The sequence below is a fragment of the Pyxicephalus adspersus genome, chromosome 1, assembly GCF_032062135.1.
Source record: "Pyxicephalus adspersus chromosome 1, UCB_Pads_2.0, whole genome shotgun sequence".
Classification (NCBI taxonomy): domain Eukaryota; kingdom Metazoa; phylum Chordata; class Amphibia; order Anura; family Pyxicephalidae; genus Pyxicephalus; species Pyxicephalus adspersus.
The window spans coordinates 16496147-16520469 of record NC_092858.1 but is presented as its reverse complement, the minus strand read 5'-3'; the positions used below and the strand labels follow the sequence as shown (position 1 = coordinate 16520469).

Here is a 24323-nt window from a genome sequence, read left to right as displayed (position 1 = left end):
TTAATGCCTGCTTATGCTTTGTCTGCATGTACGCCTATCAGTGTGAACACACAGACTACTATTCTGTCACTGCTCCGTTCTTCCAAATAGGAACAATTTGTACATCAATATACATCCTCAACAACTTCTTTCTTTTTCTGCGCAGATTATTCATCACCTTACCTCCTATAGCAATCTCAATGCACCCCCTGAAGAAGCCAGTTGGCGAAACACTTTGGGATTGAGACGTTTTATATACTGTAACCATGCAGGTGTTTATTGTCTAGTTGATAGGCCTTACCCCCAGTGTGTTCCACAGGGAATGACCTTGGTGTGTTCAGTCACTAAAGTTGTATTTATGTGATTTACACCTTGTTACTATTTGACTAATGAATATAGATTGTTTTTCGCCGCAAAAAAACACAGCTTTTCCCTTTCTTTGTATTTTACATTTCATTTTGGGGTCCGATACAAAATTATTACCAACACTTGAAGGATGTAACTTATTTTTGTTTGCTTTGTTTTATAATAAAAAAATTTTTTATTTTTTGAATAAAAACAGCAATTATTAAAGGACCTCTGGGCAGATCTCTAGAAAGCAGACCCTGGAATGGTCTGTGGGGTTGGACCTTAGCACAAGGAAAAGACATAACATGAATTGGTGCAGTCAACTTAAAAAAAAGAATATGTTTAATGTGGCCATAGTAAGACTTTAAGTCTATTCCCCACTTTAATCTAAGCCGTGATGGGGATAAAGGTCTATCGGTATCTATCCAACTGTCTTTCAAGGTCAATTTAAAGCAACCAATAACATGCTATTGCTCACATATCTGACTATAATTAACTACATTCTATTTGCTAGATATGGGTAACTGAACTTTACCATCATCTTGCTCTTTGCAATGAGTACTGAACAATTCTGCAAGCAATACTCCCTTAATATCGGCAAATTCCTATACAAAATTTGTACTTTTTTCTCCAAACCTTCTTACTTCTGTGCTTCTCTAAGCCTAATAATGCCAAAACAGCAACCTGTTTAAAACTTTTCAAACCCAAAAGGACAAAACATTCATTTATCAGTGGCCCTGAGAGCAGTATGGAGCCTCCCCCTCCTTTACAAGCCTCGATATCTACAAGAGTCAAAGCTGACATCCCTGCCAATGAATTATGTCTGAATATTAAATATACATGCAGCAGAGGAATTTATGTATTGCAATAAAAAATACATGGGCATTGGGAGGAAATGTCTTGAACCATTAGCGAGATTATCAGAATAATAGTCCTAAAATGCATCTAGTTTATCCAGACTGACAAATCGCATCATGAGTAAACAGCAATGTCATGCACTGCATTATACTGGAAGCTCAATTATAGTAACTGCTAGAATCATATCATGTGTGGCCAACTTACCAAAAAATGCATACCTGATTGCATCTACATACCACCGGATAAAAAACTATTTGAGTAGTATATAACACTAGCATGTAAGATCTTTTAAGAAGACCTCTGCAATACATGCATATTACTCAATGTTCTCTTCTTTTATAAACACAGCAAGAACAGAAAAGTACCTGTTGACCTACCAGAGACCCAATAAGCTAACAACACAGTGCTTATGCCTCACTGAAATCCCAAACAACTGTTAGGAGACACCGGCAATTCCATTCTGTGCACCACCACGGTATGTAACACCACTTATTTTGTCCAGAATGTCACTTGCAGCAGCAGCAAGGAGAATAAGGAAATAGCAGCAGCCCCTGCTTCCCTTTAGCTGTGCAGCCTGGGATTCACTATCTCAGCATCCCCACCGCTCACTCTGAGGCTGTGAACAGCTGAAGAGGATCTTAGGAGCAGTTTATTCCCTGACTCAATCCTGCACTGCCATTGGCTTCTGGGACTTTATAGCCTCTCTGCTCCCAGTCCCCAGTGCCTGTTGTAGCATTGAGCTATGCTGACTTGTTGCTGGGGTGTGAATTCATCTGATTTACTGTTGCTGACTTGCTGTTTCTGACCCTGTGCCTGGACTCACCTTTTGTCTATAACCCCTACTCTGCTTTTGTCTTGCCCTTAAACACCTTGTCTGGTAGACGGATTACCTGTGAATGACCTCCTGTTCTGTATTCTGGACTTGTCTCTGTTGAAATCTTGGTAGTGCGTTATCTGTGGGCTCCTGGTCCCCTACCAACCCTTCCCCAGACACCATCACTTGCGCACTAAGTCACAGGGGCAACCGAGTGCTGGGACAGTGGAACTAGCCTTTCGAGGCTGAGCAGAGGCTTGCTATAGGTGAAGACTGCCGCTTTCGATTGGGGGGCAGATGTCTGGTGAGTACTGTTTGTGAACCAGGGCCCAAAACCAATGCTGCCTTTACTTTCTATTGGACTACAGAAGTGAACTACAAGGCTACATTTATTTACTGCATGTATAGAAAAATCTTTTGGAAGGTGTAAATCTGGGGATTTGCCAGCTTCAATAATGCCTCTCATGCTATTTTCTCTTCTTACAAGAATTGTACAAGCCTGATGATAATGTCATAGGTAGTAATACAAGCTGGTTCTTGCTACAAAAAAAAAAATCCTATGAAATACTCTAGCGGTAGAGAGGGAGTTTTGTGGATAAATTTGGGTATTACCTGGACCTACACCTTGAGCACACTGGTATCAATACCAGTACAATAGCAAATGAAACAAGGTTTTCTACCTGTAATAGTTGGTCATAGGATGTCCCTCTGGCCCTGTACCATATGCAGAAGTCTGTATACAGATTATATACATTTTTTGTATATGAAAGATCGATCAAACTAAAGGCGATTTATGTATGGCTTGCCTTATAAGCGATGTATTATAGAAGTAAAGTTGACAGTTTCTAACCTCTTGTTCTGCCTCACAGCTCTGTCACCCTTCATCCAGGAGATGGCTGGCTTGGGAGACGCCTGTGGTTTACACTCCATAATGACTTCCTTGCCCTTGGTGATGATTATTGCTTTTTGCCGTTGGTTGAGCTCGAAGGAGGGAGCGGATGCTGTTAAGCGAAAACACATATGAAAATAACAATCACGGATCTGAATCACAATAAATCCCCCACTGTTCCTCTTTGCATTGCAATGGCATGCCTTTATAGAATGTTTATGCGAAGACAGTTCTCTTTTTAGGAGATTTCAAAGAGCAACACAAAGCAGTCTTTATGCATTTTGTTCTCAGACCTGAAATCAAATGCAAAGGTTTTCAGCAAAATGGTGTTTTCTCTGTGTGTTCATTTACGAGAGGACATGTACTAGGCATAAGGCTTTTATCACAATCTCAGTTTAATGTAAAGTTATTGTTTCCCAATGAAATTGCCAATTATTATTGGCTATTATATCAGTTTACATGTGTACAAAGAAAACTATTGGGGAATATTTAACCATTAACATGTTTGAGATTCATCTTGGTACTGGTAGACTGTTGATTTAGACCCAGAGTTTGCCTACAAAGCCAATCTAGCTACTTACACACAGATCTCCACCCTACTGGAGCTCCATAATGTGATGGGACTGGAGTCAGGAAGAACCCAGAAGAAACCCAAACCTACTTATTTACATTTATTATAATGCAGCTCACAAGCTTTTAGATGAGGTGGCTGCTGATTTATGTTTTTAGGGGTTTTTCCTATTACTTTTACCTGGTAATATTGTTATTGCCTCACTTCCTGTCCGTGGGTGGTTGCATTGGCTTCTCTACTTTATCCGTATAGGAAGCCATGGCATACATGACTATCTTTGGCCATCCCCATTATGTGTGTGGGGGGTAGTTATGCTTTAGGAATCTACAAGTCTTTGTAATTGATTAGAGGTAGAAGCAGACATAACCTAACTTGATTTCAAGGTTTAAGTCTTGCCTCAGAACTTTTCTTCTTTTAAAGAGGGCACTCAAGAAATATTTGAGTTACTACATACTTAAAGAGTACTTTTTGTAGCCAGAATCTTTTTCTGTGTTCCTTTCTGGTTTAATTACACTGTTACTGGACTTTCCCTAAATTATATAATTCCATAGTTCAATGAGATGCTTTGGTGGCCATAATGACGGTCTTACAGAGTATAAGCATACATTTTTTTAAAGACTGTTAAGAGTCTGGTGGTGTCTACAAAAAGGCAGGTCTTTTACTTTTAAAAGTTCACTTACAGTTCTGTAAAAAATAAAGGGTGCACATAATGAAATACAACCCCTATTATTTTGAGCTGCTTTTTTCTGTGCCACTTAATATAAACACAGGCGATGAGTTATCTGTAGATGAGAAATATCACTTGACTTACCCAGAACCTTAAGTTCAGCACTTCCATAGATGATTCCATAAATATTCTCTGCTAGACACTGATACATCCCAGCATCTGATTGACTGACATTGTGAATCGTCAACATGCCATTGACCATTTCAAGTCTGTTCTGTAATAGACATTACAAATGATGTATAAGATACATGTACTTGGCTCATTGGATCATCAACATTTTAATAATTTACTGTATAAAATTCATAAAACTCAAGGGTCAACTTAAGTTCATTGTGGTATGATGCTGTATAAATAAAAAAAATTCCAGTTCTCACCATCCATGAACAAAGCTCACATCCAGTTGTACTAAGTCTATGTTCAGACTAGCGGTACATTGTGGCATTTACTGCTACCGGCCACCAACTGTCCACAGCTAAATGCCCAGGAACAATTTTAGGCGAAAATGCTTGGTTTTTGCAGGTGTTTGCAAAAGCTTGCACCAGTATTAAACCCTACTGTATAATAGTAATGCTCTTTCAGGCATGTGATTGTTTTGTATATCTCTTGTGCATTGTTATCTGGGACATCTCTGAGTCTGACTGCTAGCCCTGGGGGTTTGGGATAATATTTGTTGTGGTCATGATTGTTAACTGTTCTCTTTGATGGGGAAAAAGCTGTATCTGAGAATCTGTAATACATGCACATCCCTACATCCAACATCTGTGAATTAGTATTTCTTCCTTGGTCCAATGATAACCATTTTTTGAAAGCAGTTTTGAGTTTTTATGATGAATTTTCTATATTCTGTTGTTCCATCCCTGCCACTGCTCTGACAATGACGGGATTTGTAATGTATTACATAGATAGTAAAATGATGCTTGCAGGAAGTCTGCAGATGTAATTAAAAGTACAGTGTGCATATATTTTTTTACTATTAATATTTACTTTTTTTTTATTTTGTTATCTGCTGTTGCATAAAATCGAACTGTGCATTTAAAAGGAAATGCAAATATCCTTTTGCATGGTTTGTTTGAAAAACAATGTAGGTATTATTTTATACATACATGAAATAAAATATGTAGTATGTGTGGGTAAATAAATGTACACTGGTAAATGATCATTCTGAGGTGTGTATCTATCATCCCAAGGACCCACAATAATTCAATAATTAGTTCCTTTGGGCCTCTATTACCACCAATATCTAAACACTTTCCTTCCATATAAAACCATTTTGTCATCTCTAGTTGACCATGTTACCACCACGTTTCTCTCTGTTACCATCTTCTTAAATGATTTAGTGTTCATTATTGTGTTTTTCTAGGAATGTCAATCCAGTCTACTCCTGTTACAGACTGTTCCAAACATCATTGTATATAAGCCAAAAGGTAATAGGTGTCTATGATCAAATTTGCTAATAATACGACCACTTAAACTTTATTTTAAGTGGAGTTTTGTGTCCTAATCTCTATGTGCATTGAGACAATTATTTCAGTGACTTACTGCAGTCCATGGTGAATTAATGAGTACTCTAATGCTTTTTTGATAGGACAGTACTTTTCAGATTTCCATATATTTTGGACACCAGAAACTGACTTTACACTTTGTATTGTGAGAACTTTTGATTGGATCAAAAAGCAATATCCCATTCTAAAACGTCTTAAACTCCCTTTCTAGATTATCTTCCCTATCCACCATTAGTTGTTTCCCAAAGCTAAATCAACTGTATGCAAATTCCATGCCCATCCCTGTGCCAGATACTACAAAACAGCTTCAGTTCTGTAGAATCCATAGGGATGATTTACCAAATATTACTATTACTATTATTACTAATAATTTGCTTAGTAAATCATGTGCAAGAATGTTAGATTTCCTTGCATGTGATTGAGTATGGGGGTGTTACTGCTTTCTCTAAGATAAGTGAATTATCCCTTGCAAGTTGCAAGATGTTAATTCACTTTGGTAAGTTAACAGCCCAGGTTCCTTTAGTAAATCGCCGCCTCAACTTAGTAGTTGTGGACCTACATAATATTAGGCAAGTGGTTTTATTGTTTTGGCAATTCACCATAATCCAACCCCAGCTACAGTCCCATAGTACAGGGAAAAAACATGATGCCCAAATATTTTATTGCATAACTACACTAATAAAAAAACAAAGCTTAAATTGGGCTCAGGTTAGGAATGCAAGCTCTCTATATTTTTATACACTCAACTTAAACTAAACAGAACATATCTGGACTTTCTATAAATAGACATAATATAGAGGTAAGGTCCTCTCCTTTTGCTTAAAACTGGAAAATTGTTGGGTGCAATAGGTTTGGCTACTTTTTTAAACAAGCCTGTAATTTGAATTCAAAATAAAGTGACAGCTTTGCAGAGACGTTTGTGCACGCTTGATGCATCCATCCATAATAACAATTTATTGGAAGAGATACAGCAAAAATAGTGAGAATCCTTAATTAACCTGCTCGCACAGTACCTGGGGCAGCAAGGGGAGCCCATTCTTTAGCCAACGATATATGGGCCTTGGCTTTCCAGATGCTTTACACTCCCAGTGGAGTTGATCTCCACTGTCTAGCTGTGTATCATTAATCTTCTCTATCCACTGTGGCTGGGCTGTTACGGAATAGAAAAAGTAAAGATATGTTTTAATGAAGCGCACAGAAAATAAAAAAACATTTGATCCGTTATTAATTGGGACAAACAATCAGGCACACCGAAAGTGACATTGCCTTAAAGTAAATAGCGGAAACAGCCTTCGTCAAGGATTATCCGGGAAGTTTGCTCTTTAATAAAGCAACATGAAAGAGTAACCAGGAAGATAGAAGCTTTATGTTCTGGCCTGATTTCCTGATTTCCCCAGGTTGTCTTATTGTCCAATTCAATTTAAAGGAAACCTTTTGTTACGTTTTAGTTGTCAAACTAACCTGATCAGTAGGCTGCATCAGATGTCAATCAGTACACAATATTTGTCAGAATGCTACTGCTGGGCCCTCCGGGAGATACTGAAACTGGGACAATTGTAGTACCCTGAGGTGTAGGAACAGTGGTCATAGAAATCACAGCTGTGGTCAAGTCCAGAAAGTTTTATCTGAACCTTCTTAATAGTACCCAACAGTTACACCACAGAGCCCACTGAGCACAGAGTAAGGATGACTGAAGTTGAGTTTTAATTTCTGAGATCATCAGGGCAATATTTGCTGTATTACATTAAAGTCATCAAGTCAAAACTAAGATTTTTTAGGAGTGCATTAGAACTTAATTGGCTCTTTAGGGTTAGGAAAGCCCCTTATTTATCCCAGGCCTTCTCACCAAGGAAAGAAAAGAATTCAGGAAAAAAATAAAAAAAGGAAAACAATTAAACAACATCACATAAACAATGGCTGAATAGACAAAATTAAATAATTACCCAAATCACCAAAAAATTAACTAAAACATCTTAAACCCACTCCCTACAAAAAAAACTTTAAATAAATAAGAGAATAAAGTAGATCCTTACTGATAGTGAGATAAGTAAGACTGCAGTTAAATAAACTTCACCGCAATTATTACGCAGTGGTGAAAGTTACGAGTTATAAGTCAGAGCAGTGATGATTTGTTCATGCACCTATATAGTAATCTGTGGGTGTACTCAACAATCTCTCTGACAGCAAGTCCTTCCTGGTCTTATTGAACTAAAGTGGAACTAAACCCAGTGTAAACTTACCTGTCCCTGTTCCGTTGCAGGTGCCGCCATCTTCTTCCTTCTTTCTTCCTCATTCTGATCGTTGGCTTTCTTGATTGGCCAGGTCGTGATGATCTAACTTGGCACACAGGAGTTCATTTAGTTCTGGAACCCACAGGAGAAGCTGGGATGTGCTGAGTATCATGGCAACCAATGCCACAGTGTATGCGCAGCTCAGTGAATTTGAAGGTGAGAGGGCAATCAGGCTGGTAGGTAGGCTGGTGCTCATTGCAGAAGAGACATAGCCTGTCCTGCTTTGCAATAAAGTCCTGCCTAATGCCAAAATTTGTATTTCCAGTTTAGGCTGATCATACAATTTACAATTTGGGTATTTGGTTTCTAAATAAATTCAATTTAGTGAGTGGAATGGGTCTGTCTTTCTAATGGAACTGTTAGGTTTTATGATAGACAAATACTTACTTAGGGCTCCCACCTTCTCCAGGACCTCAACTGTTAGAATTGCAGGGGGTGCAGGGAGCTGAAATGCATTTAGGCCCCCTCTTCTTTTTGCTAAGTGCCCCATTTTGTCTACAACTGTCCCTTACTGTTATACAATTTTCCCATATCCAAGCACTTCAAATCCCAGTGGTGATGGTCAAGTCTCTAGTTAATATTTTTTTTTTTTTTTTTGCAGAATGGGGCATGGTTGCAAAGTTTCCATTATCTATTGCTGTCCTTGTACTAGTTATGAAGATCTCCACTGACCTTATGTTCTAGGGAAGAAAACAGTAGGACTTAAAGTGAGAAGACGACTGGCCAATGGGAACACAAATCTTGTTCCCATTGGATATAAAAACCTTAAAGAACTTCTAACCTTTGCACATTCTTAAAAAAAAAACTTTAATTTTTTAGTACATTTTAAACAATAACAGGGTGGTGGTAGGTCTGGGATAACACGTATGGAAATTTATTGTTACAGAGGCCATGGTATATGCCCTTCACTCACCTAACTGACTCTGAGCTTATTTGCAGTCTATCATCTGCTCTAGATGCAATGCTGAGCATCAATCATGCTGAATAATAAAGGAGTCACACTCTCAGTCCACAGCTTGGCTTTTGTTTTATGTTTTTAGCTGCACAAGAAGCTCTATTCCACAAGGAACTGTACTTCATTTAAAGGTCTTGCATACAGGGATGTCGTTTTGTGTTAATTTTTCCATTGATGTTTTAATTCACTTTTTTAAATGATCCAAATGTTCAGTGGAAGTTATCGGTGACCCCGTCCTTTCCTGAGATTTTGTGCCTAAAAATGTTATTCTTATGTGTCTACTGATATAAACTACAGCTGGTCTTATTTCTGTGCAGAATGAAGATTAGTAAAAATTTTGGCCCATGCAGATGCAGACTAGAGCTATATTGTTTCCAAACCCTGATTAAAGTGGATATGTTCAAAACCAAAACTCAGAGATTCTTCAAAGGTGCCATCTATGGTATGGGAGGGGGACATAAACCAGCAAGGACTGTGTGTATACCCTAACTCTTTTTGTAGTATGTGTGCATTGTATACGAGTGTACAAAGTTTTGATGAACAGACATTTTGCTTTTGGTAGGGAATTCAGGCCATTTCACCCTTACTGTAGTGCTCTACCACAGGATCAATCGAACGTTAAACCTGAATGGGAGAAGTTGCTTTTTCTTCTCTGTAGAGAGAACTGCACCTCAACCTTAACTACACTCATCCTAACTCAACTGCATGGCAAAGTTGTTGTCATGCAATGGTTAACAGTGACCAACGGTCTGGTTTCAACTGGAAGTCTGAGGCCCTAATTCCTTACCTGGAAATCATGCTAGTAACAGCACTGGGCAAAGTCCTACAATTGGCCATTGGTCTGCCTATATATTAATATCCAAGAGCTAACTAAGGAAGTTCAAATGGTAGACTAACAACACTCATACCAATAAAAATCCTAAATGGCTTAGTGTTGTCATCTTGCAATAGGAAGTGCTGTTACTGGTAGGAACTTCAGATAAGAAACCTATTCCCAAAAGAATGATTTACATAGATGTCAAACATACTAAGAAATCTGAGGTTTACATAAACTTTAAAGTGTAGATCTTGGTAAAATAATGAAAAATTAGCAGTGAGCTAGCAATTCTACTTCTTCTGTACTTAAACCTAGTGTAACGCAGCTATCAATGTCTGGGTTCTCTACTGATAGGGCTTCATTACCCCTTTTTATTTTATGGAGACAGGAAGAGGAGGAGGTATTATTACATTAAGAAAATGTTATTCAGTTAAGGATAGCATATATCTGTGCATTATCCATTTTACTTCTTTACCTTTAATATTAAAAAAAGGGATTGGCATCACTGCCGCAAAGCAAACAGGTAGTAGGTTCTATTGTCACTTTAGGAGTTAACTTTCCAGAAGTGTGGAGTAAGAAAACCATTGGTAGTATGTTTACTTTTTATATCTATGACTCTCAGGATGGGCAATCTTAGGGGATTCCTGAGCTGTCATCCCTAATTATGTCAGTTACACCGTGGGAAGTATCGTAACTGCAAAAACTTGCAGGTTAGGTTTACTGAAACATGAGAGAACACAAAGTAAAGCAAATGTCTTGTAAAACACTCATCTGTACCGAGACACATCAGAGTTTTTTATGCATTTAGAAACACGCAATGGTTCCTCTATAGATGTTGTGTCACAAATATAGAATAACACCTGGGAGTATATACCATAAATAGATCATGGGATTCCCCCCTTCCATATTTACTTTGGGCTGACTTTATCACTTATTTCTAGAGAAGCTTGATGTCTAATCCCAGTGTTTTGCTTTCGATGTCCTCCATTTGCTTTGAAGACAAAGGGGCTTATTTACATCAAGTGGAATTTTGTTAACGGGCCACCACTTCTTTGTTCTTCATTTGTAAAAGTCTCAGTGGGAAAGGTTAATAAAACGGTGATCAGAATTTGTATGGTGCTTTGACCTCCATGCCATATTCACCCTCAAATAGTAGTCAGAAGTTCCATTTACTTGGATGAAGCAACTTATGGCCATATTTGGAAGAGGTGTATGTGGTCAATTCACTTCCATTGTGGCCATGTACTTTTCACAGTGGTGATCAGGGTGTCTACCTGAAGCTAATGCTACTGATCTCCAATATGATCTACAGTATGGGGTTCTTCACCACCAAAGTGGCCATCACTATCCTGGGATCTGCAAAGTGCCCATCATGATGATCATTGCTTTATTAATGTAGCACTAGTAGTATAACTGATCATAAGTAGTAAGGATCATCAGTAGGGATGATCGAGCGAATTTATTAAATTCGGTCTGGCGGCGAATTGGGCCGTTCTCGCTTACCAAACATGTAGGCGAGAACGGCCTTTGTAAATTCAGCCGGTAAGACTGAATTTTTGGGACCTGCAAGACCAATCAGGGGAGCGGAGCTGTCAGCTCTGCTCCTCTGATTGCTGTTGCAGCCCTGTAGTATGTGTTCCTGGATAGAGTTTCATGGCTGCATTTTGGCTGCCTTAATCCTCCTATGGTAATTTCCTGGATTTTCCATGGTTTTGCGACATTTCTGCAAAATTTCGCAGACCCATCGGAACTTCGAGCACAAGTTTCTCACTCATCCCTAATCACCAGTTCATTCATGAACAGACAATCATTCCTAAACTGGACTATTAAGTCAGCCTTGGCGTGCTATTACAGGAAGAGTATAAAGGATTAGGTTTTAATCAGCATTAGGTGTTGATGGCTATAATTTAAAAACAATTACATTATTTTAATTTATATAATATATAAATTTGAAGAAATATACTTACTATATACTTGCAGTTGCCCTCGGAAGGCATTTTTCCCCCTAGAGTTTTCAGCTTTACATTCATAAGTCCCAGCATCCTCCAGCTGAACATTTGGAATCTCTAAAACTGCCTGTGATTTTCTTAGCCGTGCTTTACTTGGAATGAACCCATTCACTTTCCTCCATGATATTGTAGGAACAGGGCTGTCAAAGAAAGTTAGAAACATATAAAATAGCTCTTTTCTTGCAAAACCAGCATTTAATTTCAGGATTTTATGGGTAAAAGTAGCAATAACCTCCAATCACAAAATAAAAAGCTGTGTACTTCCTGATATACTTCATATCCCCACGGGTAATCTAAGACTCTAATGAGCAGTGCAGGTTTTTAGACTTAATTTTTCATAGTCTGAAAATGATAAATGTAGGTTGAGTTTCCTTTTTCAGACTTAGCCAATGACTCGGTTACAAAGTAGGCATTAAATGAAAAAAATAATTTTCTTTTTTTTTTCTTCAGGTCTTAGATGACCTAGTTAAAGCTAAAGTCAAGCCAGGTAATCCCTCCTCAGTGAACAATACCCATCCACTATTTCCAGCTAACAGGTAAATGTCAGGTCCAAAGTCTTCTCTCTCCTAAATACTGAGTGAGAGGGTCCTTCTTCAGGTAGCCATGTCTTTCTATAGTAATGTGGACATGTCCCCTTAGGTTCATTAGAGGGGTTCCAAAAACAAGGTCCTGAACACTCAAGATGGGGTGTGTGAAGGCATCACAAAAGAAGTAACAATAAGGGCCTGACTACAATGGGTCACCGAGGATGGTTACTTAAAGGGTATCACCCTTATATATAACAAAACTTCTGTATTGAATGTTGACTTGAAATGCCAGAACCCGTGGCAGATATTTAATGTTGTCTATGTCCTTGTTAAACAGACTTACTTTTTTTATTTGTCCTTGTTACCAATGGGACACAGATACAATAGACATTTTCTATGAAATAAATAATTTTATACTTTAGATATGCAACTGGGGTACACCATCAGTAAAATCATCTTCCATAGGTTCCCTTTAGGTTTGTAGGTTAGATTACAGTTTGATGGCTGAACTGAGCTTGGGGATCAAGTCTCGGTGTTAGTTAGATGTTTAGATGTTGTAGATTGGGATTAGTGGGAGGTTTAAGGGCTGAACTATGTTAAAGGGCAACTTCAGCCCAAACCTTTTTATGTATATTTAGGAGTAATATATACTTCTGATAAATTAGTATTGCTGTTTGTGACCTCATTAAAGAGAATGATGGGAGTGGTTATTCCTGGAATGGGATAAAATATGGGCAATGATAAACAGAAATTGTAAGTGTTCCTTATTTTATTGAAAATGAAGTTTTGTTTCATTCAGTACCAATTATTAGATAGTTCTTATCAAAGCCTTGGTCTTTATTTATCTATGTGCAGCTTTGTAAAATCCAGCGACTAAGGGGACTTATTTATTCCTACTTTCTGACCATGCTAGACAAAGAAGCAGATCTATTCTTGTGTGGTCAGTTTGTGTCTTTGATTTCCACTTTGATGCTACACGACAGCCCTACCAACACACAGTTTTCTTTGGTTCCTGTAGTCAGATTGCTGCTGACATGCATTAATCTAACACTGATATATAAACTGGCTCAGCCAAGATTATATTTGGTACCTGGGCACCTCCAAAGGATATGAAAAGAAGCACTTAGAAAATGAACAACTTTACTTTAAGGCAACAGAGGGCCAGGTGAATGTCTTATAACCCCCTAGATGGCACAAAAAAAAAAACTAATTTTGTTTTTTTTCCAGTCATTGGTGAGCCAATCCAACCCTGAGCCCAGCCTGAGAGACAGAGGCTACTGACAAGGACACTATCAGCATTACGTCTGTACTTCTTGTGTACTTCTTGTGTATGCTTAGATGCCTAGGTTTCCTCTCTTAACCCAAGAAGTTATTGGTAGGTTAATCTGCTTTTCCTAAAGATAGCCTTAGATTATGTTAGCGTTAGCGTTAGTGTTGGATTGTAAACGTCTCTAGTTAGTCAGTTAGTTGATTCTGTCACTGAATAACATGTTGGTGCCATAAAAATCATGATAGGCACATTTAGTATAAGGGTAAGGTTTAAATTCATTTATAATCCGATATGACTTTGCATAGACTTTAAGGACTTTTTTATTTCTTGCTAAAATTTTAAAACATCTATAACCCTGTGATATCCACCTGTGCCAATGTTCTACAGTAGCTTCCGACCTTTAAAATATTGTGCCCGTGCTTTACTTTTGTATTTCACAGTTGACCCACATAACCCTAAAATATTCAGGTCATTACTTCTGGCTACGGCATCCAATAAGAGCGGAGATATATTTATAGGTCTCTTGAACTCTCAGTAATGTGTTTACTGCATTGTAAAGATGTCTACAAATGCTTATGAATTGTCTTTATATATCCAGCTAAAAGTACTCATAAACATTCTGGCCAAAGGCTTTATTTAGTGTGAAGGCCATAGAAGACTTTGCTGATTCAAGCTGGGGGAAATCAATAACGCATAGAGAGAAGCAAGATGATATTTTAACTAAAATATATTAACTTTTACTTTTACAATGGAAGGCGGAAAACCGTTTCGAATGTTAATGTGGTAGTTTTAACTACCATCTTTTACATCACTCCTGTGAGAGGTTATGAGGGTCTATTTTATATGCATAGCAAAAGTTCCGAGAAAAAAATATTAGTATTTAAAGGAAAACTCCAGTGTCTGTAACACTGATATACACTGCCTATACAAGACATTTTGCAATTTCACATTATTAAAACAATATTTCCATTTCAACTGGCAGCAAACCAAAAGTTTCTTCATCTTTCTTGTCCTCCAATGGAACTATGGCAGGAATCTTTATTATTTACATCAGAATTCCCACCATATCATGGGTTTAAGGTGAACCCTGTATGTTTGAGTTTTGGGTAGGCTGTAGAATTGGGTGTTTATTATTTACAGCTGCTTGCTCTTCCCCATGTCCGCAGAATTAAGTCTTCCTTCATTTGTCTCTGTCTGCCTCTACTTTTACATTGTGGACTATGGGGCAACCTATAGCTTTTTGTTTTCCCTCTGAAGCTGGTACATTGGTCATTGTAGGTGATAAGCCACCATTCAAAAAAGGTGTTCTTCAGAGGGCATACCTCCAGTCTTGCTCTTTGAGGCCACTCAGGCCAGGAACTTTCTGATAGATTATATGGGCTGCAACAATTTATGACATTTATGAAGCTTGTACAATTTATTGAGGGCTTGAGTGGTTGGTATAGTGCTTTTTGTTTCTGCAGTTGCAATGAATAGCTGCTCTAATTCACATTCTCTGATTCTTACTTACAACTAGTGTTGATGTTCGAATTCGGGTTGTCCCTATATTCGACCCGAATATGGCTGTTCGAATTCGAGTATACCCGAACCGAATTTTGCTGCCTTCGCTGATTGCTCTGCTCCCCGAGGAAAGGGAAAGCCTGATCAGGATTTCCCTTTCCTCAGCAACTCAGGGAGCAGAGCAATCAGCGGAGCTTTATGCTGATCCTGGAGGCAATACGAGGGCAATAGAGATTGAATGGAAATACTATCTCCATTCATACCTCTACTGCTCTGTGATTGGTCTATTTCTCAGCCAATCACAGAACACTAGAGGTATGAATGGACATAGTATATGTCCAGGGTGGGGCGGTGGAGATCTGGGAGTCTCCTTATTAAAGGGGGCTTCCAGATTCCAAAGACCTGCTAAAAATGTTTATAAAAGCCTCCATTGAGTTCAATGGAAGCGTTTTCCCGCGTTTTTCCAGCGTTTTAATTTTTTAAATGTTGCAAGCAACGTTTAAGATAACGCTCAAAAATGTGCCTGAAGGAAACGTCCTGGTGTAGATTAGCCCATGGGAATGCAGTCCGTGTAGACTAAAGCTGCATACACACGTCCAATAATTATCGTTAGAAACAACTGATGAACAACCGATTAGCCAAAAAAAAAAGGACCAAGGACACCAACGAACGAGGATTGTCATTGGAAATGAACGACGGCCACGGTGGATCTGATTGGCCGACGATCTTTCACTATCTATCGTGTACGGTCGTTCAGTGATCGTGCATGTTTCTGTGGTACACTTTCTCCTTTACATGTCCCTCCCTGCATCGTTCAAACGATTTTAACTAGTGTGTGGACACTGTTGGTGGAATATATATGAACAATCATATTGTTACAGCATGTACGGATTGTGCACAATATGATTGTTCAAGTATAATCGTGCATAATCGTTGATCGGTCGTAATCGTTCATTTTCTAACAATAATTATTGGAAGTGTGTACCTAGCTTTAGCCTAATATTGATTTGACAGGTGCACTTTGATATTCATGTGAAGCACAGGGGTATGTAATAGTGTTATTTATCTTTTTATAATGTATCTTTTTATGTATTCTTTTACAATGTATCTCTTTACAATGTATCTTTTTATGTATCCTTTTATAATGTGTCTTTTTACATCTGTTTGGAGGCTGTAGAAGCTCTACACAGTGCTGAAACAAACCCGAATTTTTCTCTCATTGACTTTAATGGGATTCAAATTCGATGTTCGACCACCTTGAATTTTTGTGCTATATTCGGCCGAACAGCTGCCGAATCGAATAGTGAGCTATTCGACCAACACTACTTACAACCTCTCCCAGAAGATTTTACATAAAATCAGAAAGTTATTTTATAGTCTTTTGGCATATCTAGTAAAACCCATAAACCCCCACACAAAACATCTTATGCAAAGATGTATAAATATCTGAATTTGAATTGGTATTGTCATCTTTTTAATCCCCTGTACAGAGGAGCTCAGTCTACAGGAGGAGAAAACAATAATAGCAGCCAATGATTTGTGCTGCAGTGCTTATCTTCATTCTTGTAGTATAGTAACCCAACCTAATAAAAACTGAATAGAATAATCAGGCAGGTCATTAGCACCTTAAAGTGTTGGTACAGTTAAAAGAGATTATAAAGTAGCAAGCATGTATAGTCAATATAACATGTAACATGTATAGTCAAATAAAGGAAGTAATAGTTGGACTGACTTTCTGGGATGCTTGATTTGCCTTTTTAGAGTAGTAAATGGTTATGGGTGGGTCTTCTATCATTTATTTAAAAATAATGGGCATCTCTTTGTATGATCTCAGCATACCCGGGTGCTGGGATTGAACTCCTGCGCTCATGCTTGGGAGTTTCGGCATTCTGGCCTGGCCAACCATGATGGCCGATAACCAGAAGAAGACCATGTTGATGGCAGCAGTGGAGCGAAAAAAAGAGGATTTTTGTTTCATTTCATTTATCTGGTAGTAGAGGGGCTAAATTTAATCTAAAATCATTATCTGAAATTATGGGGAAATTACCAAAAAAAATTGTATCTCCTCTAATTCTTCTTTTGTCCAAATCAAACAAATTGGTTCCTTCTAAACTTCTGTTATAAGTGAGACCCCACACCTCTTTTTTTAATTAGATAATTCATTTAAATGTAACAAAATACAGAGTCATATAATGGCGATGTCAGATACTGCTATTTTCCTGATATGCTTTCTCTGTACCATAATGTAAAATTACTTTGAGAATTCTTTTTCTTTCCCACAACCCAGTCATTAAAGCTTTTGTTATTTCAGGCATTGAGAAAAGGTAGCACGTACATTAAATCACTCTCCCTACTGAGTGCACTATTTAAAGTCATGCAATGTGAGGATAGAATGGAGGAGGGAAGACTCCATCACGTCGAAGACAGTCTGTACAAAGGAAGGAAAGATACGCTCACATCAAATACGAACAATCAGTAGGGGCTCCGATTCAAGGAGATTTATTCAAAACACAACAAAGTCTCTAAAGAACAACAACAAAATAAAAAAGGATCAAATTCTTGTTTTATTTTTTTTTTTTCCCTCTCTTGCAACAAAGGCTTGTGAAATCTTTGAAAGTTATTTTATTTCACAGAGTCTTAATTGAGAAAAGATCTCTTTGTTTATTAGGCTCAAAACGCGTCAGCTGAAGACGAAGTGCAGTTTGCAGACAATGGCTGGAAAAAGGGAAATGCTGGGAGTGTGACAGCTGGGAGGCTGATTGCTTGAAACATCTTTCTTAGCCACAATGAGTACGGTACATTGCATATTTAACCGCTGTGAAGATATGAATCACAACAAATTTCTGTGACAACACAAATAAATGCTGGCTAGAAGGGAAAAGGCTTGGAGTAAATAGTGTACTCACAAATATTCTAGAGCACGGACAACACGTGCATGTAGCGTATGTGAGATGATGGAATTAGAATCACAGAGACCATGTAAAAGTCCAATCCAATACAGACCAACTAAACAAACTCAAGAAATATTTTAAGGGCCTTTTTCAAGAGACCTAACTTAATGTCAGTAAAAGGTATTTTTATGACATTACAGAGAGCAGGTGTAGCTCTCTGAGAGCATAGAATGAAAATAAAAATAGAATCTTCAAAAACAATGCAACACCAAGTCAGAATAGGTGGTAGTATGGCGCACTCAAGTTTAAAAAATTTTTCTCATTATGGATTTTAACAAGTGAAAATAATAATCTAATAATGATGGTGTTTTTTTCTTTATCTTTCTAGCGTATGGGGCACTTTCTATTTCCAGGCTCATCCATGCTCCCAACTGTACTCATTCAAAAGATTGGCATATGACTGCATTTGGCATTGTAGTGGATAGCAGCATGATTACTTTGACTTTTGGTGGATGTGTAGAAATGCAGAAAAGTCTCTTGAATTTTTAGCATATTGCAAACCCTATACAAAGGACTTACCTAGTGTAGTAGGTAATATAATTATCCTCTACAAGCATTGTTAGGTGGCTGTTCTGCTGTACTTTTGCTTATTATTATTGTATTATTAAGCTGTATTTATAAAGCACAAATACATATATATCTGCAATGCTGTGAATTAAATTGGGGTAGCAAATAACACACAGGTACGAACAATAACAGGAGGAAGAGAGAACCCTGCCCAAAAAAAGTCCTATCACCCTATTTTGAGCCCCTCAAAGTCTTGTGGTCCTTAAAGCGATCTGATGAATTTGTCATAAGACTTTCAGGGTTATCTTGTTTTTATTATACCCTGATGAAGCAGTGAAATTACATTTTTCACAATGCATTGGGTTTTTACCAACATCTAAATGCAAAAGCTGGATATGATTTCCCCCTTATAAATGCAGTATAGAATCTAACTAGACATTATGTACTATCACTTTTTTTAGATCCATATGTATGAATCTTTCATGGAAGATGTAGTAGGATTACTTATCGACCATATATTTTACAGTTTCCAATTTTGGGAAGAACTTTTCCTATAAAATATATTAATTTTCAAAAGTCACCTTTTAATTTTCCAAAGAAAATAGGAAGGAAAAGTACTGGTAAGTAAATACCCGCACCCCCCTAGCTCTCCCACGCTCTATAAACAAATAAATTAGATAACCTACAAAATGTGATTTTAAATGCTAACAGCAATTGGTAAAAAACAGCAAAAAACTGTGATTTGATCACCAGCTATCGCCTGTGAGACTAAGATAAGAAGTTGTTGCATGAACACCAAAATAACTTCATGTTAATGGCTAGAGTTCACTTCGATAACCTTTAATTGCTTAACAGGACACATCTTTTGTTGACGGCAACTTGTAAAAGAAGGAGGAAAATGATAATGTCTGTTTCTCTTGCCGTTATTAGCAGCTGTAAAGGTGTTCTGATTCTCAGGAGTTTAAACTAGCACATAACAAAGAAGAACAGTGTGAAAGCATTCTTTTAATGTCACATCCCGTATTGCAGATTTTTAAATCCCTCTAGGTGTACATGTGTCTGACTGCTATGAATGCGCATTGGTATTTGGAAAGCTTAATGTTAAAAAGGAATCTGAAATAATACCTGTAATTATATTTACATATTAAAGTCTATCCCCTGTTGCAAGTAGTCAAAAGAGGCAACCTACTCACTTACATTTTTTAGCTCAGCTGGGGTCATTTCTAAGCTGAACTCCAGGCACAAAAACATTCATTTAAATATTTCCTTCATAGCGGCAAATGATATACATCAACTTGTGTGCTTCAAATGTCCTTGCAAACCTGATACGTTTCACTAAATGATAATTCAATAATTTATCTTTCTTATTCTAAATATATTTTAGGGAACTATATTATTATACTATTCTGATCCACTCATTAAAGTAAATGTAAAGCCAACATTTCAACAACAGTGTTAGTGGCAGATACATTTTTGGAATCCTAACCATTTTATACTGCCATAATCATACACATACAGAAACATGCTAAATTTAAATTAGAATTATTCTTCTAAAATCACGTTGATCAGAAATGACTATTAAATATGCTGTCAGTAATGAAAACACTGGAGAAGAGACAATTGCAATCAAAATTTTAAGTTAAAGTGGAACAAAAGTAGGCAGGTCATTATTGCAGAAAAAACAGGGGATACCCCTTCTGCAATAATCCCTTGTGCCTGCCTAATTGCTCCTGCAGTCCCAGCTTCCCTTACAAATGCCATGAATAACTGAACTACATGTCTGCATGGGACTTAGGCCATTAAAGCTCAGTTAGTCAAGGTGGCTAAAGAATGTCAAGGAAGAAAATAAAGAAGATTGTGGTGCCTTGAGATGGAACATGTGAGTATTACAGATTTAGTTCTGCATAACCACAAAATTGATATAAACATAATAACATCCTTTAGGTTACTTTACCAAAGGAGTGTAAGCTATTCATTTATCCTAGTGAATTATCATTCTGAAAGGGATATTTCATGGGGGTTAGTAAGTGTGGTGAAAGTTCACTAGGCAAAAAAAAAATATGGAAAGATACTGAAAAAAAAAAACAAGATTGTTGCTAATTGGGTGGTTAAAGTCAGTAGAGCCTCATTCACAAATATGACTACAATTCACAATATGACACAATATGATAATATAAGTTAGGGACATTACATTGTGAGCCCCTTTGAGGGACAGCTAGTGACATGGCTATAGACTTTGTAAAGTGCTGCGTAATATGTTGGTGCTATATAATTACTGTGTAAAAATAATGATAATTCACTAAACTAGGTAAATTATCCCTTGAAGAAGGACAATTCACTCTGCTATGTGAACAGCTGAAACGTATTTTCCAATGATTTTTCTTTTCTGGTCAAAAATGGTCGATACATTTTGTTTCTAGTTTATAACAAAAGTCATGTAGTAGTTACACAAAATGGAAAAACAATCCATTGATTCTGTTATTGCTATAACATAAAGACAGTTGTATGCCTCCAGACTTGTGATATCTGTTTAGGGAAAGACTTTTTCTATCCCAGCATTACTGTGAACAGAACAAACTCCATTAAGACATGACTTGATGAGTTTTCTGGGAAACTCAGTCTACTCAATTGGCTTGCACAAACCTTTGTGTTGGATGAATGGGCATAAAAACTCCACAAACATGCTCCAAAATCTGATGAATATTCTTTATGGAAGAGTAGGAGCTGTTGTAACGATGGGCATATTCTATAATAATGCCCATGTTGGTTAAATCCAATATCCAGCAAGCTCAAATCAGGGTGGTGGTCAGGGTGTCCACAAAAATTGCCCATTTAGTGAAGTGTTTCTCAACCTTTTTACCATAGGAGCAATTCTTAAAAAAAACTTCAAGGACTTCAGGGAACCCCTTCTATAATTACTATATCTACAGCTCAGAGTACAATAGCATGATGGACAATAGGAAAAAAAATGGTTGACAAACACTGATTTTGTGCTTGCAATTGGTTGTAATAATTTGACACCTATTGGTAATATTTTGGCAACATATAATATTTTCACCGATCTGCAGATACCTTGAATACGACATCTGTAGTCATGTGTTATATGTGCAGAATGTCTGTTTTATAGAACATCTTGAACAATACATGCAATCTTAATGCAGGGTATTCTTATTTCAACACATGCCAATCCATGACTGAAAAAACAAATAAAGGGCCTAAATGATTAAAGCTCTGCAAGACTGAAGAAGATAGACTGACAAAGGGGAACCTTGTTGATTCAACAAACCTAAAAAAGGTTCTGTCCCAGAATTAAAAACATTTACCCAAACAATAGCATGTAATTTTAAGCAATCTATTCAAGGTTTGCTGGATCGCCAAAGTTCACCCTTGACAGTCTTTCCCCTCCGATCTTGCAGAGCCTAAATAAATTAGGCCCAAAGTGTCTACTTTTCTCATCTTGAATAATATATATGTGTACACTTGTCTTCACAAATAATTCCATCTCATCACTTTTTTTCTGTATTGTGAGCATAACAGCACAATTTATATTATTTAAAGAGCACCTGCATCTCATTTGCTTGAATACTTCCAGCTGCCACGTTCATTATAGCAGGCCTTTTATTCATCTCCTCCAGTATTCCGAGCCTTCCTCTGGAGTCTAAAAAATTTCCTCTATTAGCTTTTTTCTAAATTCCTAATTAACCTTTTCCACCATTTAGTAATCACCTCCTCAATGCCATCTTAAACTTCTGATCTCTAATTATTCAAATCCTGAGTGATAGCATAGCACCTCAACTGAAATGTTTTTAAAGGCTAGATTGTTAATGATAAACTCTTAAAAGAAAAGGTCAGACAGATGGAATAACTTACAGACGCTAAATATGCCTAAATGCTATCATGCGAGCACTGTCTATACAACATGTTGTCTAATGAAAACCAATAAACATGTAATATGATAAAAAGAGAAATAATTAAGGGAACTCTATTCAGAGTATTTATTAAGATGAAGTGTTAAGTGCATTCAACCAAAACGACCAATTCGAATTTGCCTTTTACTGTTGTGGAAAATGCAGAATCTATTGAGAGATATTAAACATTGTTGGAAAATATTTGAGTGACAGCAATGTAATAATGGTTGTCTTCTTAAAAAAGTAGCTGTTCTAAGGTTGGGGGAAATTTGACTTACACTGGGAAGGGGCACTCTTTAAGCATTAGGCATTGGCCTTTCAAAAACACAATTTTTTGTGGAGGTACATCAATGCTCAGTAGGTCCTAAATAATAAAGTAGGCTACAATGCCCAAGTTTTCTTTGCCTCTGACCCCTGTTAACTCATCACTCTATCTCTATCGAATGCTAGTTTTCTTGTGGGTTAAAATACAACCAGCTACATTCAAACCATTTCTGAAAACCCAGAGTCACATAGACATTCCCACTGAGGTCGGGTCATCACTTCACCCCATGGTCACTGAATTTGTAGGTGCCATACTCTCAGTTAGAGAGAAGCTTCAACTGCTGCCGAGAGAAGATCATTAAGCATACGAATCTTGATTTAACAAGCCTTTCAAAAACTGGACTATCATGGGGAAACCTGGGTGATTAAGCAAACCTGAAATGGATTTAGTCTAAGATAGAAAATATTAGCCAAATAATAGCAAATGATATTAACCCCCCTAGCAGTAATCCCGAGTGTGACTTGGGGTGGACTTTACTTGCTAAAAGTGGTAATCCCGAGTCACACTCGGACGCTGTCCCCCAGCGTCCTGCTTGTCCCCGTAGGTCCTGGGGACACATCCTGCTCCTCCGATCTCCAGCCACAATGTGTCGATTCGATCCACAGGGTTTCTCAGTGACGACGGTACAGGGTTTTGTGCAGCTGGGACTTAGCGGTGCGGTGGGAAATTTAAATATTTTGTATTGGATTCAATACAAAAAAGCTGTATTGAGTCCAATACAAAGAAATAGTCATATAGAAATAAATTCCACGTTTGCTAAATCATCCACGTTCACTCATGATAGTCTATCTTCTCCAGGGGTCCACCTCTGAGTTACTTAGGGTTTATTATTTAATAATATTATTTATTAATAATTAGGCCTGTCAAGTGCATTTTCTTAGAAATTCCAGTAAATCTAGTTCAGAAGAAGATTCAATAAACCAAAGCCCCTGGGTAATTAATACGCATTAGGCCTCCTGGTGGAAAAAAAACTTCCTAATATATGTATTTTTTGGATTTGGACAAAGTGGGGAAAGGATTGCACTCCTGATGGGTTTTAATGCTATCTGGGGATACATTAGAAGGATTTACTCTTGCCATTAATTTCAGTAAAGTGACTTACTAATGGAGCTCCAGCTGTAAGTACTACTTCCAACAAGGTCAGCTGATGCAGACTCATGGGATCCATCTGTGGCCCCAATAGAATCCAAGCAGTGAGTATGGAAAAGCCATGGAGCCTCGTCTGCCATGGATCTTCTTTCAAAGAAACTTTTTATGAGCAAGATTAACTCAAAGGCAGAGAATCATCTATTAAACTAACCTCTTTCCTTTGACGTGTTTAACCCAACATGTGGCTTGGAGATATAGGTACTTAGCTTATTCTTTAAGGTTGGTTTTGGGTTAGCGTCTATTGGAAAATGCATCTTGTTTTCAGGTGCCTTACAGGCACTTACTGTAAATAATACTATCCTGATGTTAAAATCTTTTCTTTATATACAACTAATGTCCACTTTACCTTATACACAATGCATGTGCATGTAGCAAGCAAAGTAATAATACGTATTCCTATATCCAGAAAAGATGTGTTGCTATGAT

The 24323-nt window shown here is 37.5% G+C and overlaps 1 protein-coding gene across 1 annotated transcript in view; it reads right to left on the bottom strand.

Annotated features, from left to right (window-relative positions):
* The window catches only part of CNTN5 (contactin 5), a 790266-nt gene that overhangs the window by 146589 nt on the left and 619354 nt on the right, over positions 1-24323 (bottom strand). Inside the window, exons 12-15 of the mRNA XM_072402864.1 lie at positions 11719-11900; positions 6702-6838; positions 4271-4400; positions 2850-3000 (exon numbers count right to left, since the gene is read on the bottom strand). Of these exons, the coding sequence (XP_072258965.1) occupies positions 2850-3000; positions 4271-4400; positions 6702-6838; positions 11719-11900 (600 nt within the window). The remainder of the gene's footprint in view (positions 1-2849; positions 3001-4270; positions 4401-6701; positions 6839-11718; positions 11901-24323) is intronic.